This window comes from Osmia lignaria, chromosome 2, assembly GCF_051020975.1.
Source record: "Osmia lignaria lignaria isolate PbOS001 chromosome 2, iyOsmLign1, whole genome shotgun sequence".
In the NCBI taxonomy this organism is placed as follows: Eukaryota; Metazoa; Arthropoda; class Insecta; order Hymenoptera; family Megachilidae; genus Osmia; species Osmia lignaria.
The window spans coordinates 7,514,499-7,536,114 of record NC_135033.1 but is presented as its reverse complement, the minus strand read 5'-3'; the positions used below and the strand labels follow the sequence as shown (position 1 = coordinate 7,536,114).

General features: G+C 33.8%; 1 protein-coding gene across 3 annotated transcripts in view; it reads left to right on the top strand.

Annotated features, from left to right (window-relative positions):
• Window positions 1-1,361: 1,361 nt before the first annotated feature.
• Window positions 1,362-21,616, top strand: part of LOC117607131 (RNA-binding protein 38) — a 27,513-nt gene continuing 7,258 nt past the window's right edge. The window contains exons 1-4 of one of the 3 annotated variants that reach the window (XM_034330420.2): window positions 1,362-1,507; window positions 7,615-8,020; window positions 9,872-9,998; window positions 11,098-11,158. In XM_034330420.2, coding sequence (XP_034186311.1) covers window positions 7,748-8,020; window positions 9,872-9,998; window positions 11,098-11,158 — 461 coding nt within the window. In that variant the 5' untranslated portion in view covers window positions 1,362-1,507; window positions 7,615-7,747. Of the gene's footprint in view, window positions 1,793-7,614; window positions 8,021-9,871; window positions 9,999-11,097; window positions 11,159-21,616 lie in introns of all 3 variants that reach the window. The other 2 variants (XM_034330419.2, XM_034330421.2) reach the window with 2 other exon arrangements.

The window sequence follows — 21,616 nt, the reverse complement described above, 5'->3', positions numbered from 1 at the left end:
TTATTATCTGAGACACTACTGGCTGTAAAAATGGACTATGAAAAAATACAACAAGAATTATATTGTATATTACTAATTCAATTTTTTTTTTTTTCAGGGATGTATCAACCTCCATGTGGATCATTAGTAGCCATCGAGTCATTTCTTGGAATATTGAGTTCAATATTAATCTTTTCTGTTTCAATATTTTGTGCACTTTATAAAATGGTAAGTATAATTAAAATCACTTAATTTCTTCGATTGAGGGATTATTCGGGGTGCTATTTGAATATATACTGTTTTTGGACTTGATGGGTTTATGAGGTTGAAAATTATTATTGTATTTTATTATTATTACCTTTTTATAGAGAAAGGAGCAGATGAGATATCGGTGCTGCGCGATATTGAACGGGACGTTGGGCTTCCTTAAAAGTTTTTCATTCGATCCAAAGAAAAGAGATCAGCGGGTTCAAAGTCTTCGGGGGAGCGTTTCAGCCTAGTAAACATCTGCCGTCGTCTGCAACGATAATAATTCGAACAGCTGATACTCCTCGACGGAATACGGACTTTCCCTGTAGATCCTGCAGGATCATTTCGTGCTGCCACTTTTAACCCTCGGACCATGGATCCAGGTCTAATTCTTTGTACGATTTAGAATTTAGATATTTTATCATTTCTATTTTTCTAAGTTTCATACTCGTTTTTGGAACATACACAAAAGTATTTCGTGTAAGAAGTTAAGTACCTGACAGTTAAAGCCTGAAAGGTCTGGGTCATGATTGACCCGGCTCCGTCAGTAGAAGGTTGAGGTAGTAACAGATTTAAGAAGCTCGCAAATTGGTTCAAATATTGATCAAGTATTTCGAAAGGCAAAAACTCTTGCAAGTAACTAGCAAGTAGAATAATTATATTATTATATGTTGTAATAATGTAAGAAAGTTGGTTTCTTTATTTTTCTATTCGAAAATCTCTTCAGCCTTCAACAATAGATAAAAAGAAGTAGAATTGCATAGAATATTATGAATAACAGAATAACTTAACCATTATTGGCATAAATGATTCCTTCGTACCGTTATTTTATTTAAGTACCATTTTACCAAACTTGCTCTGCAACACGTATATAAATTTTATAATAATTATACCAACAGGTATTAAGAGATTAAATACGTAATATTTCGTAATAATGCAAGCAATGTTGTTTCGCGGTTAACGACCATTTAAAATCCTCTGGCGAAACAAAAATGACGAAAGATTTGTCAACACGTCGTCGCTGGTCGGTTCAAGTTTTTGCATCTCATCGGGTGTCACGTTTGTTCGTCGTTCAGCTACGCTACTGGTGGCGCGCGGCGGTGGGGATAGGCGGTGGACCAATGGAAAGAGAAATCGGAGAGAAACCCGGCGAACTGGCGGGCAGCACGGTAACAGCAAACTTAAAGGCAGTTCGGTACTCGCACGTGGGTCTTCGTTCGTGTTGGATGTGTGCGCGCAGGGAACATCGCCAATTGCAAAGGACGTCGTCAGTTACCACGTACGTGTCATAAATAGTGTTTCGGGCCGGATATTAATTTGATCGGAAAACCGAAAAACCTACAAAATTTCCGGACTAATTTATCTCGCGGTAACCGAAGTAACCGAGTTGTCTCTGTGCATTGTTAACGACGACTTTTACTATTAATAGATACATAGATATATTTTGTTAGCTAGTAAAAGAAATAGAGTTACGTTGTTAGTGTGATTTTCTTCCTGGTGATTTTCATTGGGATTAACGACAACATTATAGTGCATCTAGTGACAGTGCTCCAAAAAGTTAGAGGTGCGTATCAAAGATTCTTACTCCATCGTATACAAAGTTTTTTTAAGTTCTATTTCTTATTCGTATTACTGTATATTTCTAAGTTTTTAATTAATATCGATATAAATACTTCGTTGCAAATGTTACGAAACTGTAAGTTGATGGATTGAAACGTTTTAATGGACGCCGAACGAGGCCGGTAAATCAAAAGGGCGCGTTATAAGGTCACGTTAGAATTAGGTTATGCTGAACGTTTGAATAGATTAAAATTGAACCCGAAGAAAAATTCTGTGTGGGCGATGGACAAATGTTTTTAGCGGGAGCCATCTTGCACGGTTCGTAAAACGATCTGCTTATTCTCTCGGTTGTTCTTGTTTCACCCCCGGTTGCAGCGGGTTCGTCGCGACAAAGGGGTACACTACGACGGGCACGTGTACCACGACGTTTATTAATAAACCTCGACGTCGGCTGGACGATTTCTCTTCAGCAGAAGGCTTGAAAACTTCTGCAGGAGATTACAATCGTCTGGGGCATCGTTATCTTTTAGGTTCTTTTCATTTTCCTGCGAAATTATTACGGAGTGCACCTTTTCGCGAAAAATATTTTCGTGTGGATATTATTAACGACGAATAAATTCTAATTTTACTTTACATATTGTTTTTTTTTAACTATATTGTTATTTTCAATTATTAACTTGTTAATGTTTTTGTTACTCTGTAATAATTTTTACATAACTATTCTTAACCCTTTAACAGTAGAGTCCGAGTTAATTGAGACCCAATCTTACAAAACGTATAAAATGATATTAATCTAAAGTTAAATATATAATTTTTAAACAAAAGCGTTTCATATATAGGAAGAATAATTTTTAGAAAATTTGGGCTCCATAATTGGAAAAATAAATAAATGGAGGGTGGAAAATAAATTCTTTGCCTTGACAAAGGCACCCTAATGTTTTCTATAATTTAAAATCCATCATTTTAATTAATTTTTAAATTATTCTAGTATTAAATAATCATTTTTATATTGCAACTATTAATATATGAAAAGTCATTTTTACTGAGAAAAATTATTTTCATGAACTATAGTGTTTAATCTTTCCAAAAACATTTTATTTTGAAGATAAATTAAAAAATTTGAAAATTGTTAATAATATAAAAATATGTAGTTTTAAGAGGCATCTGATTGTTGAATACTTGAAAAGGTTAATATCAATCAAATTTATGCAATATTAAGTATCATTGAAACATAAATTTTCTTTTTTCGATACGCACAATCATTCTCAGTTATGCTTCAACAAGTGTTTCAATTAAGATGCAAATAACTGAACGATAATATTATAAAACGTACATGTTGTTACGGTTTCACCTGGAACAGTATTACCTTCCACAACAGAATAAGAACTGAAGATTTAGAAATCTTAGAGTCACAGTTTAATACTTGTATTGGTAAAAGTTTGCACTTTTTACATGATACACGAACAAAAGAGACAAGTATGATCTCTTGTTTTCTGAAAGTCTGGCCTTTGCGACTTTGGCCGAGAAGATATTTTAGTGAGTTTTGTCGAGCGCGTGGCAATCGGCCAGTATCGAATACACAAGGCTGCTCCGTGATCGAAAAGCATGGTAGCATCGTAGCGAGACCATTAGACTAATTATTTCTATGAAAATTGTATGATACATGCACTTGGAAATTTTAATTCATGTATACACTGACGGATAAAAGAAAGTTTAAAATAGACACTTATGTACATTGCTGTTCAAAAGTTTCAAGCAAGGGGCGTAATCTCTTCCTTAAATAAATAAACTTTTTATTTAGAACATTATTCTTCTGCAGTAATGAAACTTGAATTTTATGTACTTAATTCGAGTACGATTAATTTTTTTAAACTTCTTTAATGAATATTTTTAACGAAATGTAACTTTTATCGATGTAAATTATTATTTAGTAATGAAAAATTGTTGTCATTTGTTTATATGGTAATATGGAGACCAACATGGGTGCATGGCTGGCTGTGAACATTAAATTGCAAAAGATGATTTTTTCTTGAAGAAGTATAATTTCGTATACGAAGTATAAGTATAATTTTTTCTAATGCTTTTTAGTCCTGATTGCTGATTTCCATTAAAAAAGAAAGTTTACGAAACGTACATGGAAACACAGTCACACCGTATAAGTTTCTTCTTATTGAAAAAGTAAAATTAATTTATAGAAATCGCGAATAACCGATATTACTTTTAATAGAATCGTTTTATTCGACTTAGTGCGAAGATTCTTGTGCACTGAACCAAATGCACAAACGTTCTCGTTTTAAATAACTTTCTAATTTTGAATGTTACTCGAGTCTCTTTCACACAGCGTCTTCTAACAAAAACTAAAACGTGTTTCTACCATTTGTTTTGTTTTTTCCTTTGTTATCTTGAAAATGGTAATTTAAGTATTCACGTTCAAAGAATTCATAAGTAACGAAGGAGATAAATATCTAATCAGCGAATAATTTAGTGATATATTATACAAATATCTATATTGTTGAATATTTTAATTTTTAAAATACTTGAATTTTTTCAAGCACCAACTGGGCCAAAATTTTGCAAAATTAGAGGAAATTTCAAAAATAATAATTTTGCAAAAATTTGCTTAAATGTCTGGTTAATTATTTGACCTGTATTAATTGGAGAATCCCCTAAAGATAAAGCGTTAGCCACGTTAAACCAAGCATTTATGGGTTTATGCGTTTACGAGTTACACCTAGCACTTCACCGGTAGACTATAATTGATTCTGCAATTTAATACAATTCAAACAGTTAACTAGACATTCAACAAGGGCCCACCGCGAGCCCTAACTCACCGATTTCAATAAAATTTTGTGGGTTTATAGAGCGAATCGTGAAAAGAATAACGGTATGCTTCGTCCGTGCCAAAGTGTCCTTTAGGGGTGTGAGTACTAAATAACTTCAAATTTAAATAGGTACTTTCTATTGCTATCAAAGTACAAAAGATTTTTTCCTAAAACGGAATTTTGATAATATTATTTTTAATAACTCAGTGCAAGTTGAACAGCAGATAAATCGTGACCAAATTTTACAAAACATATACAAGAATATTAATTTAAAGTTAAATGTATAATTTTTAAATAAGAGTTTTATGTATTAGAAGAATAATTTTTACATCGTCAAAGTTGCCATAAAAGAATAAAATAAAATTAAAATTGGAGTTCTCTTCGTGGTCCGCCGTTCGGGGAATAAATTTTTCTGGTATTTTAAAAATGGAGTACCCCTTTAACTTTGAAGTTCCTCATTACACCCTTAAATGATTGCACATGGATAAGGGACCCCGTTATTCCTGTCATGGATTATCTTATAAATACATAAAGCTTCATTCACATCGGTGAGTGAGAAGTTACGTTTGATTTTGAGAAATTATTACTTTTGAATGCACCTCTAATTGTGTAAAGTTTAGAAAGTTCCATATTCCCCTCGTTAGAAATTGCAATAGTTGGATATTCTGTCGGTTCTTCTTGCATTTAATCTATTTTCTAATAAAGTAAAGTAGGTATAGTGAGTACCAAAAGTATTTGTACCTTTTCATTCGATAAGGTATTGGTGATTTCTGAAGAAAATGCAGTGTTTCACTATTTTATGCAATCGTTTGTCATCAGGTGCTTGTGAATTGTATTCCAGTCACGATTACCATTTCCAACCCTCAACCCTTAACTTAACCCTTTCGCTAGGGTTGCCTCTGTGGGAAACTGTGCTTGTACATTTTTACATTAAATTATCTAACATAACATCTGAACATAAATAAAATAAAAATATTATTTGCAATGACACATTTCTTAGTGTAGGTGTTTAAAAATATTTCCATTGCATAAATTTCATTTTTTAATTGTAAATAGGAATATTGAGCGATAGCTAATTAAGAAGTTCGTTACAAGTTTCCAATTGGAAATTCGCCCTATATTTCTTATTATAGAACAACATAAAATGAATTAATATAATTTCAGACCACGCACCTAGCATATTATACCATTTTTTAGATTTTGATTTTCATCTGTGTCAAAGCGTATAAAACAAAAAGTTAAGAACCCTTTTATTAACCCTTTATGCCACGCACTCATGGAACTTTGGAACTTTATAAATTCAAAACTTTCTTCATTATTTTTTCTATTGTACACCAGTAACAAGTTAATTATATAGTACAATTCCAGCGTCTTAATTACTCATTATGATTTATAAGCACGAATATATCTCTGAAGATAATCTAACATTTATTTTTTTGAAAACAGAAAATTTAATTTATCGAGTGAAATATATCATTATCTCTAAATATTAATGAGGCTCACTGTGTACGTAGAGAAGAAAAAATGAAATTGTAAAAGCATCGATGTTATTTATCAGGCATGCACGTAACACGGTCGTTGCTTCCACGGTAGCTGCATTCAGAAAAGCGGCCTTTATGCTCAACCGAACGTCCCGACGTTAGTTGCATTTGGTTTTAGGATTGAGGGAAAGAAGGAAGGGATCAAGAGAGAAAGAGCAACGAGAACGATGGTGGAGGAGGAGGAGTAGCCCGATGGCAATACAACAATATGATTATACGGCGTGCTGCACCGGTTTTCTGCGGCAGCTGCCGTCGTTTTGGGGGATCCAACAAAAACGTACGACGTTAGGGCCGTTCCACCGAAGTGGTGCACTGTCATGGGATGGCGCTGGTAGTGGTGCGGCAGGTGGGGTGGGGAGAGATGGGGTCGGAAGAGAACCGTAGGGCCCCGTTTCGCAGGGCCTCCTCTCTGTGTACCTGTGGTCTGCACAATATCAGTGTGAGAAAGAAAGAGCGAAAAGAGGATGATGAAAAAAGAAAAGAAAGAATAAAGAGCGGAACAGAGAGAGGGCCTCTTTCTTGTAGGCATCTAGCTCTATCCTCGCCTGCAGCATTGCAGAAACTCGAAAAATACCCCACTACTCTCTAGCTCTGCTGTTCACAAGAAGCAAAACTGGCTCCCTTTTCAGACCGTTACCAAGCCTTGAATGGAGGTCAGGGTCCCTTCTCCTTGCCCTTTTTTTTTCCTTTTCTTTTCCTTCGAGGTACCTTTCCGTGTCCTTCCTCTCGTTGTATCCGTGCTGCCAGTTCCTCTTCTTGTTCCCGTTGCTTCGACGGTTTTCCCCTAATGGTACCAAGGGTTCGAGCGTTGGGAAGGGATTTTTATCTGTTTCCTTTTATATGCACGATAGAGTCATCGATTTTAGGGTATTATTGAAGAGGAGACGGTGGGATGGTAGCTAGTGTCAGACAAAAGGGAAGGAATGGTTCATTTTTGTTTTATTCCTCATGTATGATTTGTAAAGGTCTTATAGGGCAATGTGATTTGTTGGAGGGTCGTTCAGGTTGAGAACAATTAATTCTAAAAATGTACTAAGGGTACCTTTGTCTTTTCTAAATATTTCATCAAGTGTCATAAACTATCTAATATGTGTTACTTGGCTCTTAATTTTAATAGCAATGTTTTTTTATTCACACGTATATTTAACATTTTTATTTTACCTGTGCAAGTTGCCATAGATATTAACTTTCGGATGGCGGACCATGAAGAGAGTCTCAATTATAAATATCAATAATATCAATAATAAATTATCAAACGTTCAAGCTGTTCAAGGGTTAAATAATATGAAACAATGATATATAAAAATGGATTTAAATATTTTTATTTGTAATGTTTGCTTGATGATTTGATATTGATCGGTTGAATGATGATTCAGCAGTACCATGATTTTTGCACTGTGCTATACAGAGGTCTACTAATTATGAATTAACTAATGAAAATATTCTTTTTTTTGTATTTACAGGTACCCAAAACACTAGTCGCCTAGATGCTGTTGAGCCTGTGACGTAGTTAGCGTTGACCCAGGTAACGAGCAAGGTGTCAAAATTGAGCAAGTCGTTCTCTCGTCCGGCGGTGATCTCGCCAAAATTTGGAGGATGTTGATGCCTGGTGCCGCTGGTCTCAGTGCCGTCGGCGCTGTGGGTGCCGTCGGGGCGCCAGGGCCGGACGAGCTGGTCTCGGGCCTCGGTGCATTAGCCGGTACCACGCCTCAACAAAAAGACACTACATGGACGAAATTATTCGTCGGAGGTTTACCTTATCACACCACCGACAAAAGCCTTAGGGAACATTTTAACGTATACGGTGACATCGAGGAGGCTGTTGTTATCACCGACAGGCAAACCGGCAAAAGTAGGGGATATGGTTTTGTAAGTATCGTAAATATTTGATTGATTCGATGTTTTTGTTGATTGATCATTGTTGCTGTGAGTTGCTTTTAGTTTGTGAATAGCTTAGAACGAGTAGTTTTCATTTATCAGTTATATACATATTTTTGTTTGAACATTTGTTAGTAATGTTTTGAGTTACATTTATTTGTAATTTTATTACGACAAGAATAGGAGAAAATTCTTCGATCTTTGTTTGCTACTAGGTTATTTGTTGTTGAAGCGAATGTGTTAAGTAAGTGCGCAAAGATAGTGGTATAATTTATCATGATAATACAACCAGTTTGTGCATACGTATTCGAACGACACGTTTTTTTTAGCGTCACGTTTACCGTAATATTATCATCACCGAAAGCGTTCATAGCAATTTTAACTACTCTGTTCTCTTTTTTTCTTATCATATTTAGGTTGAGCGTGTAAAGAATATAAAATAGTATTTATCGTAAAAAAATAATTGAAAAGTATTGTTATCAAATTTCAATATTTTAATGAATTTATAATGGTAATTTAGAAATTTTTCATTTTGCCTAGTATCAAACATTCACATAGGAATAGGATTAATTTTTTTCCTAATTAATAAATACTTTCTTCATTTAATAAGTTGACTTATGAAAAATAAGTAGAATAATTAAAACTTATACCAAAACACCGGTGATAGGCACCATAAATTTAGTATAATTAATAATTACCTAATTGTAAACTAAGAAAATAGATCACACCTTTTCAATAACATTATGTTAATAACAAAAGATAGTAAATTGAAAGTTTACATTGAAAAATCCACCGATGGTACCCCTTGGTAATTCTAATTGTCTATACTGCATCATGGGGCTATTTTCCATAAATGAAAGTTTTATCCAGGTCATTAGAATATCCAGGTATTTATTACCTCCGCATTTACGACCCCAGTAAGTTTTGTTCAGTTAAAAGGGAGAAGGAGGACTCTTCCATCATTATTCTGACACTTATGCCTAGGTTTCTTCAGAAGGGTATACCTCCTCTTGTCTTCGCGCGTAAAGCTGGGTTTACATTGTTACAGTGTTACTAATTTGAAAGACAGGTACTAACCCAGTGTAAATTGTATGTAGAAGTACTTGTACAAGTACTGAACAATGCTAAGTTCAAGAAGGTATGCTAACGAGACTAGTTAATCGATCAGTAATTGGTGCAAGTAGCTGTACCAATGTAAACTCTGCTTAAGAATTAATAGTTAGTTAGACAAGTGATGAAAGATTTCTTTTCTTAACTTATTCTTTGATTGAAGAAAATTAAGTTTCTAAGTGTATAGTCTATATTGGAAAGGAGGTTGAGTAACTCTACTATTAGCCTTCTTCTACTATTCCAGGGTACTAACGTTAATATAATCCATCGCTTATTTTATCAATGTAAACTAGACCTAACGCTGGTATACTCTATCAGTGTAAACTAGGCGTTAGTATCGTCGGTTATAGCATCCCTGGGCAGTTCCTGTTTTTTGGATAATAAAAGCACTGTTCCTAGTTTCTTAACAGCAATCCCTTAGGGTCTATTTCCATAATATTACATTTTCCATGAAATAATTAAAAATTCCATCCTCATAACATTTGATAAAAATATGACAACCCCTTTTCTAGGATTCATCTACGTTACATGTGGAATAAATAAAGGGATATGATTCACCCTTAAAGTTCTAACACTTATTACATATCATTTCCTTATCCCATCAAAAAGACATAGTTAAAATAAATACTGTGAGGGCATCGAGTTGCCGAAAATTAGTAACAAAGGACGGGAACATAAGATCGGAATGGAAGCGGAAGGATTAATCGAATAATCGATCAAATCTGCACGCAGGTGATCATGGGGGACAGACCAGCAGCGGAGAGGGCGTGCAAAGACCCAAACCCCATAATCGATGGTCGCAAAGCAAACGTCAACCTGGCGATTCTTGGAGCTAAGCCCAGGGGTAATCTGCAAGCGAGTAAGTTGATATCAGAAATAAATATTTCATAGTTAGATGGTGATGTTTGAATTATTATCGCTTGAATGACTTTTTGCTGTGATTTTGTTGATTCTTTAACTGAACACTTTTCAGTTTGTAGCTCAAAGTTGAAAGTTTTATATATTCCGAGTGGTTAGGCGTTTATTTAATTCAAAGGTACGTCATAGTTATTTTCAAATCCTCTTCGTGTTAGATAAATCATACCTTTGTCACGAGACACCGAAAAATTCTAAAATGATATCTCAAGTCATTGAGATGATTTTGCGCGTCATTGTCGCGAGTTTTACGTCGTTGTAACATCGCCAGATCGGAAAATCTCATCCATCGTGAGCGATAATACGTTTCTTGGACGAAGAACATAATAATTCTTCTGAGCAATTGATCTTGGAGGGCGTGTGTCCAACACTGATGAAATATTATTGCGAGAGTTCTGGTAATTAAATTTCTAAATTCAGTATTAATCTTGAAAGCCATAGAAATTTATATTTCCCGGAGAAAGAAATGAATGAAAGTGAACTTTGCATTTTATTTAATTAAATGATTTTCGGGGCCAGAGTTTAAAAGGGGCTGAAAAGGGCAAAGGACGTCACAGATTGAAAAGAGTCGCTTGAGTCATTCCTTGAAACCCTTGCGATGGCTTCAAGCCAACATAGTTTGGTGCTTTGGCACCTAAGTCTAAAATTGCCTTAACCCAAGTGCCGGCTCTGTCTTTGTTTCTTTTCTTTCGTGCACAAAAGTCATGTCTGTCTTCGTGTTGGCCAACGATGCCTAAAATTAGGAACTTTATGCATAGAATTCAACAATAAGCTTTCAAGAAATTATGAATTAATTTGAAAAATTCATTTTGTGATATAAAATGCAACAAAAGTTTTAAAATCATAAAGCCGTATGTCTTGAGTCGTTAAACAATCTATGACGAAACATGTTCTTTTTCCGGCTAGATTAGATAGAACGAAGGTATCGTAAGGTATTCGCAAAAGAACAGGATGTTCGATTTACACGAACTCGAGGTGCTCGAGTTCAGGGCTGGCCATTAGAAACGTAAATAGGATTGACTTGGAATTGTTTATGATTTCAGCATTCCCGTTCGCTGCTGGCATTCGAGCTGGATATCCCGCAGTTCTTCCTGGTCAATATGGGTAAGTCGACATTGATGTGATTTGAATTTTTGTCGAAGGATATTAAAAGAACGTTATATGTCGTAACCGTAGCTAACGTAAAAATAGCGTATGTCAAGAGGAGTTGACGCGACTTAAAATCGTATTATTCGAGTTCATATAATGCGACTATATAATGAAGAAAAAGAATTAGTTATTCAATTTTGAATGGTTAGACGAATTATTCACAATATTTTCTCAAACATTTATTAAATGTGCAGTATGGTCTGTAACATAGGATCAGATGTACTATACCAGAAAATTTCTTACATAATTTGACACTTTTAAAATGAAAATAATTATTTATGCGATATCTAAATTAACGCGCTATTTAATATAAATTATAAAATCTAAGAATATTTATTACTGTATTTCTGGAATACCAAGGGTAATCAGTAGCTAATTTTCAAATTTTAATTTTCAGTCTGCAACCTTATATTATTAACAAAATAATAATAATATTACAAATTTGACACAGCCAAAATTTTGTCAAATCTTTAAAAAAATATATTGCTCCTATGCCACAGACTGTACCTCACATCCCAATTAAATAAAAAAAAAAAAAAGAAACATTCGGAGAGAAATGTATCGAGAATGATTGTTTCTCTGATTTTTTTTAAATCGAATCATTTTTACTTGCCGCGATAAAGGGGCAGTTTTAGGGAAACCGTAATGAGTCGCAAGAGGTCGATAGAAAAGAAAAAGATAATCGAGAACGAAGGTACTCGCTTGACTGACGGTCTCTCGGTTTGTTTATACCATAATGAAACATTTTTTTAAAGGCAGACTTATATATAACGTTTCAGCATCCTGACGCGTGCGCGTAAAGGAGCAAGCAGAGAATTCTCTTTTCGTGATCCTTGAGAGTGGCAAGGGTCGTTTCTATGGAGGGCAAATATGTATAAAAGAGAGACGAACAGAAAAAATAAAATAAAAGAGAATACAGAAACACGAAACGAAAATGAAAAGTGAGAGACAGAAAGAAATTGAGAGAAAGAGATAAAGAAAGAGAAATAAAGAGGGCAGAAATATTTGCAAGCAATGAGAAAGAGGGAGGAAAGGGAGGGAGAGAGAAAGAGAACGCGGCACACGCACACGTATCAGAAGCCATGAGTACCTACGAATTTATTTCTACGAAATCAAAAACACTTCCTGAGGATCGGCCTCTTCTTCTTCTTCTTCTACTACTGTATTTTTTTTTGGTTGTGCTTTTTTGTTTCTTCTTTCTTGATGAGGTTGACGTGAAGTGATATGATAATGATTGCGGTTGCTGAGAGATTTGTTTGTTACTGGTTTTGACTTTTTGGTCTTTACTCTTTTTACACTCTTTTTCTTAATCATAATAATAATAATAATTACAGTAACGTTAGTATATATTGTAATCAATCAGTTTGATAGGCATTGGCGTAACTTTGAGCTTGTTCTGGGATGGGTCAGGTCCCTTAGAAATTTTAGAATTTCAGAAGCTCAGAATTTTGGAATTCTGAAATTTCGAAGATTTGTAATATTGGAATCCTAAAATTTTAGAATGGCGAGGGTCCACATTTTTGGACAGGGTCACTGCAGATTTTTATAGGGGCCAGACCCACTTTGATCCCTGCATAGTTACGCCAATGTTGATAGGAATTCTTTTATTACTTTATTTCTAATTAATAATATAACTTGGCGAACGAAATAATGTTAACAATAACAACGAGGTGACGTAAGAACGGTTTTCGTCGAAACCCAGATTCCATAATTCGTATGAATAATAACGCATAATTGATCATCAATAATTCATTAGCAACTTAAAACGTGATCCGACTTCGTTTAAATATAGACTTTTCACTGCACCTTTTGTGACATTCTTTGTGTGTTTCGTCAAATATTTCAATCTTTATTTTTAATTAAAAAGTATCTTCGCGTGCACTGTGTTCAATTTCTTTTTTTTATTATTTTTGGTGGCGGGTCGTTGACAATAATAATTGTAAAATATACAGTCACGTTAGCCTGTCTTTTTTTAATTTAAATTTCTACAACGTTGGAAGACCTATAGTCGTTTGTGCAATAATTATATCATCAACATTTGTAAATATTTTTTTAAATAACTTTTAGCTGTTCAAAAGTTTGGAGCATATCTTGATTAAAGAATTTTTTCAATAGTATATTAAGTAATGGCACTAGTGTGCTTTAAAATTCATGTGACCGTCAAATCGCTCACGTGGCAATATAATGAGAGTCTTGCGCGTCACGAAATTATCACATTTCACATAATGTAAAAATCCACGTTACTTGCAAAAGATGAAAGAGTGCTCCAAACTGTTGAATGGCAATGTACGTTTAAATTTCGCGAAGTTTCAACACCTTTTGAACGGTATTTCATGAAACATAATTCCTTCGATTATCGACGAAATAAAAAAGAGAAAGAAGGAAAAAGGCAACAAAATAACGAGTAAAGATTAACTGTGCACGGTTGAATTTCATTGAATTATGAACTGTACGAGCGATTCTTTGAAGCGGTGGATCTCCCGTGTTTCGCGCCGGAAATCGACCCGCATCGCCGCGAAACACGACAACGTTCATTAATTTTTCATCGTGACAATCGATTTTATCGCGGTTTACCTCGTTTGGCCCGGCCAGATTCTTCGGTGTTCCACTGAAATTCGAACGATACCGAAGGTCGACAAGGAAAATTTTCTCAAAATCGACAAAAATCGTCACGTTTTCTCGATGACAAATCCAGTCGATATGAGTTTCGTATCTAATGGAGGAAAGGATCTATTAACTAACGAATTTCGAGCGAAATTTGTATTTAGATTGAACGAAAGGTTCGTCGAGTGTACAGGCTCCGCTAACCTTTATAATAATTAATAACCTTGTGTGTGTGGTGAAGGCTTACACTACACTTGGTGTCGCTATTGGTGTTGTATTTTTTTTTTTTATTTGGTGTTGTACGTGGTGGTTTTTTTGGAATTTTAATATAACACGGTGTACCGTTTGTCGTCAGGGGAACCTTATAAAAGTTCAAAAAAATTTCTTATCATTTAATTTTACAGAGGTATAATAGTAACACGTTGTGATTTTTCCTTCTGCTGAAGAGCATTTTCAGAGAAGTTTCTTGGTCGAAACGCTGAGGTAGACGCCCCGACTTTTCTCTAATCAATTTTATAGAAAAGATAATAGAATTGATTTACGGTCAATTGAATTCTGTTAAAATTATATTAGGTGTACAAATTAATTTGGTGCCTTTAATATTACGCCTTCTTAATTACGTAAAAAAGTGTCGCGAAAATATGATAACAAAAAGTTACTTTTAAAATAAATCTTCAATAAAAAAAGGACAGAATTAATTTTTACACCTTCAAATTAATTCGTATTTATTTATGAAGAAAGAATTCACTATTAATAAAAATTCTTCTCTAAAAAATTAAAATGTAATATTTAATTAATTTGCTTAAATAAGCAATATTTGAGAATTTTTTTATTATCTAATTAAATATGGATAATTAAAAAAAAATTATCCAGACTTAAGTTTGTCTGTATAGAAAATCTCAAATGTTATTAATTTGTGAACATTTCTTCCCAAAGTTAATTTTGGGATCGTTCAATCAATCTGACGGATGTGGAAACATGCAAACGTGTAAATCTATTGATATGTCCACGTGGATATGTGCAAGAATATCATTTACGTCAAACACCCAACGATATACATATATTCGTGTTTCTGAGCAAATGTCCTCGAATTAGCGTGTCGTAGGTGGGAAAGTGAAATCCAACACCGGTTGAGGGACATTTTCTATGTCAAAGAGACTTTTCTCGGTGTTAGTGAATCCGTGGTGTCGTAAGTTATCAGGACGGAGCGTCGCCGTCGCCGTCGCCGTCGCCGACGACGAGTATCCACGACGACAACGACGATGACGACGACGACGACAACGCCTCGGGTTCAGCCATCTTGGAGATTTTGGCGTTTGTCCAGTCTTTATTTAGATCCACCTGTCCCCCGGATCAGCTTCCATGTTCGTGCCATTCCCTCGAGGGTTCCGAAAGAGTACTTTAAACACGGATTAAAACTACTTCTTCATGGATTACGTTACAAACACTAGTCTTATTATGTATATACATATTTATTAGGTGCTATTATATCAAACGGTAGATTTTCATACTTAAAAAGTCTGATAGAATTTCATGACTGAAAAGTATTGCAAAATGGCACTTGTAACGTATCAATGTAAAGCTTAAGATGTGGTGAATATAGTGACATAGGGGTTTCATCAGTATTCTTAATACTAAATGGCTGATTCATGATCATAGCAAGTAATGAAGTAGGGTGATATTTATGGTTCGGTCTTTTATAGAATAAAAGTATCTTATAATGGCTCTTACGGCACTTCAATTTGAAGCTTAAAGTCTAAAGAAAATGACTACACAAACGTCTCATCGGTATTCTTTATGTATCAAAAAATATCTAATTCTTGGTTGGAATCAAACGGTTTATAGCTTGGTATTATCTATTAGGAAACATTCAAGTTTCTGTTGATTCCTTATGCCACCAAAATTTTATTGGTGCTTTCTACCATTTTTCTTCTAAAATACTTTTAATGATATGTAATCAAATTTGCAATTGCCATAATAATTCTACAGAAATTCGACAAGCAATGGTATAATGCTTTCAGAAACCAGGTTCACAGTCGACACTTCGTACAGACTGTTTCTATTTTCATTGTCGATGCTTCTATCCACCTGTCGCTGTCATTTGTCTGATGGGGGCCGTAACGTTTTCCAACAGACAAACACTATACAACTTCCTAGCGTTTAATTTCGTCTTCGTGGAATTAGGTGTTCGAAGACATCCAGTTTCAAATTGTACTTTGCGGTTTATCGCCTCGAAGACGATCATAAATAATCTTTCTCTGTTAACTCTTTGAGTGTTACGTTGATATTATAGCAAATGCTTTTCCAATAAATCGAGTCAATTATTTTTGCAATATTCATCTTTTTCTATTGGTTAATCCTTCGAGTATTTAACAAAATCAGTTTAAATAAATGACTGGTATTTTGTGAAAAATGAATTTCTATTTTCGTTTCTCTATTCGTGTAAGGATGACAAGATTATAGAGAAACGTTTTACATAATACTTTCTAGAGAAATAATAAATTATTTCTCAATTTAGCTGCAAGATTTATGTTTTTCAATATATCACAATAGATAAAATTTTCTTATAAGATTTACTGATGCTTTTACTGTTTTACTTTATGGTACCAATATTGGCTTAGGAGATGATATGGTTGGGAAGAATTTTAGCAAATATTATGGTTATTTTCAACAATTTTTAACCTTTAAATTCATACAATATAAATACTAATTTGCAACAATTTAATGTCATCAAATTGTGTTAGACTTTATATACTTCGTAATTGATCACTATTTGCTATAATTAATCAGCAGCCACTTTGTATTTAGAATATTAATGAATTATGCAGTTATTTTGACCGAATTTTAAACTTTAAATTTATATATATTAAGTGCTATTTTGGGATACTTTTATGTCATCAAATTTCTTCATTTGGTATACAAGTAAGCTAGAAATAGAGAGGGTTGATTCTGTCGAGGAATTTTCGGAGGAAAGCGCAACCTGTTAGTAAAAGAACAATTAAATCGTCGAGGAACCACCCTCGAATTCACCATTGGTCTGCTCTGCTTTCCAAGGATTGGTAGATCATCCCATTGGATTATCCACGGCGCCGGCGCTCGTACGGTTCGTGAACTGCGCATCGACGATACCCACACGTCGTCCACTTCACAATTATACAAGTATACCACCTCTGGTGACGAACAGGTGTTCGGGTACACCCATCCGCGAAAGAAAATATCGTACACATGACACGCAATGCGGAAAGACAGTAAAGGGGAAATTATGATGTGACCAGCTGGCACACGTGCCGTCACATTCTTGCATATACATAGGTAGCTGCTTTCTTCCAAAAGTAATGAGAATTAATTGTTTTGTGCTTAGTAGCCTCAAAATGAAATTTTCAAAATGAACATCTTGCATTTTCTTATTTGAAGATATCAGTGGATAAAAGTGTAATAATACTCACAAAGGTTTTTTTATTTTCATGATAATTTCGAATTTTGAAAAAATAATAATAGTTTTAACTTTTTAAAATTCGAAGATTATTTTTAGTTATTTTATTTTTTATTTTATTTTGAAAGAGAAGAACTATTTTTCTTCTTATTATCCACAGTGGCGGTATAACTTTATAGTTATTTAGCTATTATTCGTTAATTGTAAAAATAGAATGCATATAAAAGTTTCGGTTGAAAATCTTTACATCAACTTTGCTCTAAATAATTAATTTGAGACAGAAAAATTTTCCTGAGGCACCGAAAGACCCCAATGTGCTATTAGAAGGTTTAATTCAAATGGTCATCGTCTCATATTTTTCTTTATTTGTGGTATCTTTGATTGTTTCCTTCGTGATGATAATTTCTAGTTTCACCCCGTAACGACCGTCGCACTTACATTTACACGCATCCCTTCCGCAGGGTGCATCCAGGTACGGATTAAAAGGGACGATTAAGCAACTTTGTCCACGTGTCGGCCTTCGTGTTGCCTTGGAATCAGGAGATCCTAATCGCGGTGTACGGCCACTTTGCGTCGGAAATCGAGGGTGGTCACTTAGATCCGTCACGAAAGGACAATGTCGTACCTTCTCGTGACTATGGGGTTACTTGTTTTCTTTCTTTCTCTCTTTATCCCTCCATCTTCAATCGTTTATCATTTTCTTACTCTTCATTGTCTTGTAATATTTCTGCTTATCGTTTTTGATATCTAATTTTCTTTGAAAATAGGAAACACTGCAAAGCACCAACTTCCGGTTAAAAAATTCTTTTTTATCTATAGATTATTCTAATGTTGTTAAAGTTCTTATTTATTAATTTCCATTTGTTGAAAAAAATGATTGATATTAACCTAAAGTTAAGTATATAATTTTTAAATAAAAGAATTTCATAAAATGCAAGAATAATTTTTAAAGAACAGTGTAAAAGTTAGAAAATAAAAATTATGAGAAGTACAAAATTAAATTAAATATGGGACCATCTTTATGGTCCGCCATACGAGGGGTAAGAAGGCGTAATGCTACAGGCATCAAATCAATTTGTATATCTAATAATTTTAATTTGTTTTATATTCCACTATGTGGAACACTTTTAACCCTGCCATGTTTCAACGAGTTAAATAGTAATATTATTATTTGAAAATTATATTACATTTATGTTTTAGATATTATTAGAGATGATAAATTTAAATCATTTGCGTAATTAAAAGATTTCATGAAATTTGATGCATAGCGCCAAGTGCACTTACACCTTATTGATGGAATGAATGAATTATGTCTTGACACTTTTATAGATTTATCAGAGGTTATTATCGATTCAAAGTGGAACGAATACACTGGCATTTTTCTTTTAATTGTCAGTACGTGACGGGTGCACTGAATCCCAAGAGAAATTGTATGACATGTTTTTTCACCCGCAAGCATACCCTTAGGTTACATCGATCGTATGAAAGCTTTTACATGACTCTAGCCATGATGTGTTGCCAACAATTTCTCATCGTGAAAATTACACTGACCATTAAAACAACCGTCTCGCTTCTACTCGATGTGCCAAGGACGAACGTACCGAGAGATCAACATTTATTGCTTTAAAATTATTGTACTCTGCTAGAGTTAAGTTGGATTAGTTGTCGGTAATTAGTCACTCTACTTGATGGTTACTGTGCTGTCATATTGATTAAAGGAGTGATCAGCAATTCCATGATTTTCGTATTTGACATAAGTATTTAAATTCAGTATGTAAATTTATGATATTCAAATTCATGATAGATTTAACCCTTTGTCGCATTTTTTTTTGTTTAATTTTGAAAATAAGTTTAGCATTAAACAATATAAAATATCTTCCTTTTTTAAAAAATTACTCAAAGGAAAATGGTAGAATACTGAAAATTTTCAATATTATGTAAAACAAAATTTATAATTACAAATATTTAAAAATCAGAGCATTTTTTATGTAGCATACGTGTAACATAGTGCAACGAAGGGGTTAATAGTCTAAACCTTTGGATGGCGAACCATGGAGAGAACCACAATTTTGAATTTGATATTTTCATTTCCTAAATTTTACTCTGTTCGTTTAAAAATTATACTTCCAATGTATGAAACCTTTTTATTTAAAAATTATACGCATAACTTTATAACTATTAAATTTTTTTAATATGACCTTGTGACAAAAAGAAAATTCTAAAAGTTTCTTCGTGTTCCTTTTGATTTTTGTAATTTGATAGCAGCACACATGAACATTTTAATCTTGACATAAACTCGTTGCAAGCCAAACATATTTAGATAGTGCAAATCGTAAAGAGAAATCAGAACGCAACCTTGAATAGATTTATTGTTACATTGTCATGCAAGAAACTGTCATATGTCTGATGTGACTTTTATGCACTTTAATGCATTTCGATGCTCAGTTTGAGTTTAATATTTAGGCGTGATAGTTGAATCTTTGATTCTCGCAATTTTAAATTAATACTCTTAAAAATTATTATTATTTTTTAATGTAACAGTTGCTGCAGTGATTGTTACGGACAACTGTAAAAATTAGACAATTGGACAATCTTTAAACAATTGGAAGATTATAATATTGCATTTATTGAAAGAAGGATTTTAAATATTGTCGAATATTTTCGGTGTAAATCTTCGAATATCTTCGTTGGTTCAACGTATGATTTAAAGTTGCGATAAGTTTTTATTCTCATTTTCTAAATTTTAAGGCGTCTAAGAACGACTTTCAAATTTTTAAACAATGTCAATTCGTGAAAATTTTGGAAGTCCCAGATTTGATCGTATCAGTCGAATTGCAATTGGAATTAAATAGTGTGGACAACCACGAAGAGACAATACACATGGAATATAAATGTACGGAAAAATGAAGGAGGGTTGAGTAAAATAAAAAAAAAAAAAGATTAGAGAGAGTAGAAAAAGTAGGGTTGAGGACACGCGAGCCATCCATAATGCACGGGCCGCGGCAAAGATGCGTTAGCAAGATAAATTCGATAGAAAATGGAAGGACAGAGAAAAAGGGAAAAGATCATGCAAGAGTAGATGAGACGATTTCGTGAATTTATTTGGTTGTCCAAGGTTCGGTGTTTCGGTATTGCGTTCCAGTTGCGTAACATCTGCATATTTATTAGCTGATTTTTTAATAGTTTCTGGTCATCGAATTAGGATCATTCAATAATTTTAATACGTTACTAAGCATACTTAAATATTAATTATTAATTATTCTTCAATACTGGATTAGAAAATAGGCTAATCAAGATTTTTTTAATTATCCAAAAATATTCTAAATTTTAGATTTTGGTGGTTTCTCATATAATTTAAAAAATAAATGACGCGCGTGATTTTAAATTATTTTATTTTATTTAATAAAAAAAGGGTATTCTGTGATGGACAAATTTTCGGTCATCGTGTGATTTGAGAAGATAGAATTTTGACGCATTACACATGTATCCTCATTTCGTGAACATCAAGTAGGAGGTATAGCAACTGAAGTAAAAGATTTTTGTCGTTATTTGGGGTCAGACAGAAATATTTTAAGTATCCTATTAATTTTCGTAAACTTGGCGTAGCGTTTTCGTCCAGGGAAATTGTTAGAACTGAGAAATTGGCTGCAAGTGGCTCGAAAAGCATCTGGTAGCCATCTGGTAACGAGCCAACTGTAATATTTTTATGACGATCACCGATAAACTAATCTTTCAAGCGATCAGTCCAACCAAAAAAAAAAAAAATATAGCAGGTGATCTCCCCTTCATCTATAATAAAATGTGTATTGTAATTCCTACCTTTGATTGCTCATTTGTCTACTTCAACTTCAATTAACATATCAAGACGTATGCAATTTTAATTACCGAGCATTCAAAGATAATTCCAAATTTAATTTTTCAATTTGTAATGTTATAATATTAGTACTATCAATGACAATCTTTCTTATTTTCTTAATTCCTAAATATTTTTTTAAAGTTTTTATGGAATTTAGGATGTTCTTCATTACTGATGGCTCTTTGATTGAAAAGCACAGATTGCTCAATCAAAAATGATTTGCAGGTAGCTATTCCGAATTGAATTAACGCCCCAATTTCCCTGTACCTACTTAAGTTTTCGAAGACACGCATATCGCAACACTTGATTGTACGTACGTTATGCGGGTCGATGGGTACCCTTCGACGAACTGTACGAACTATCTATTCGAAGCCACAGGACAACATATTGATTTCTTTCGTGGACTGGACACTGGCCATTATCGATCCGTTAAAAAGTTCAGGGCTGTCTCCTGAACCTCTATGTCCTTTGCAAAATACAATTTACGAACAACTTATTTACCAAGTTCGTATATAGCGAC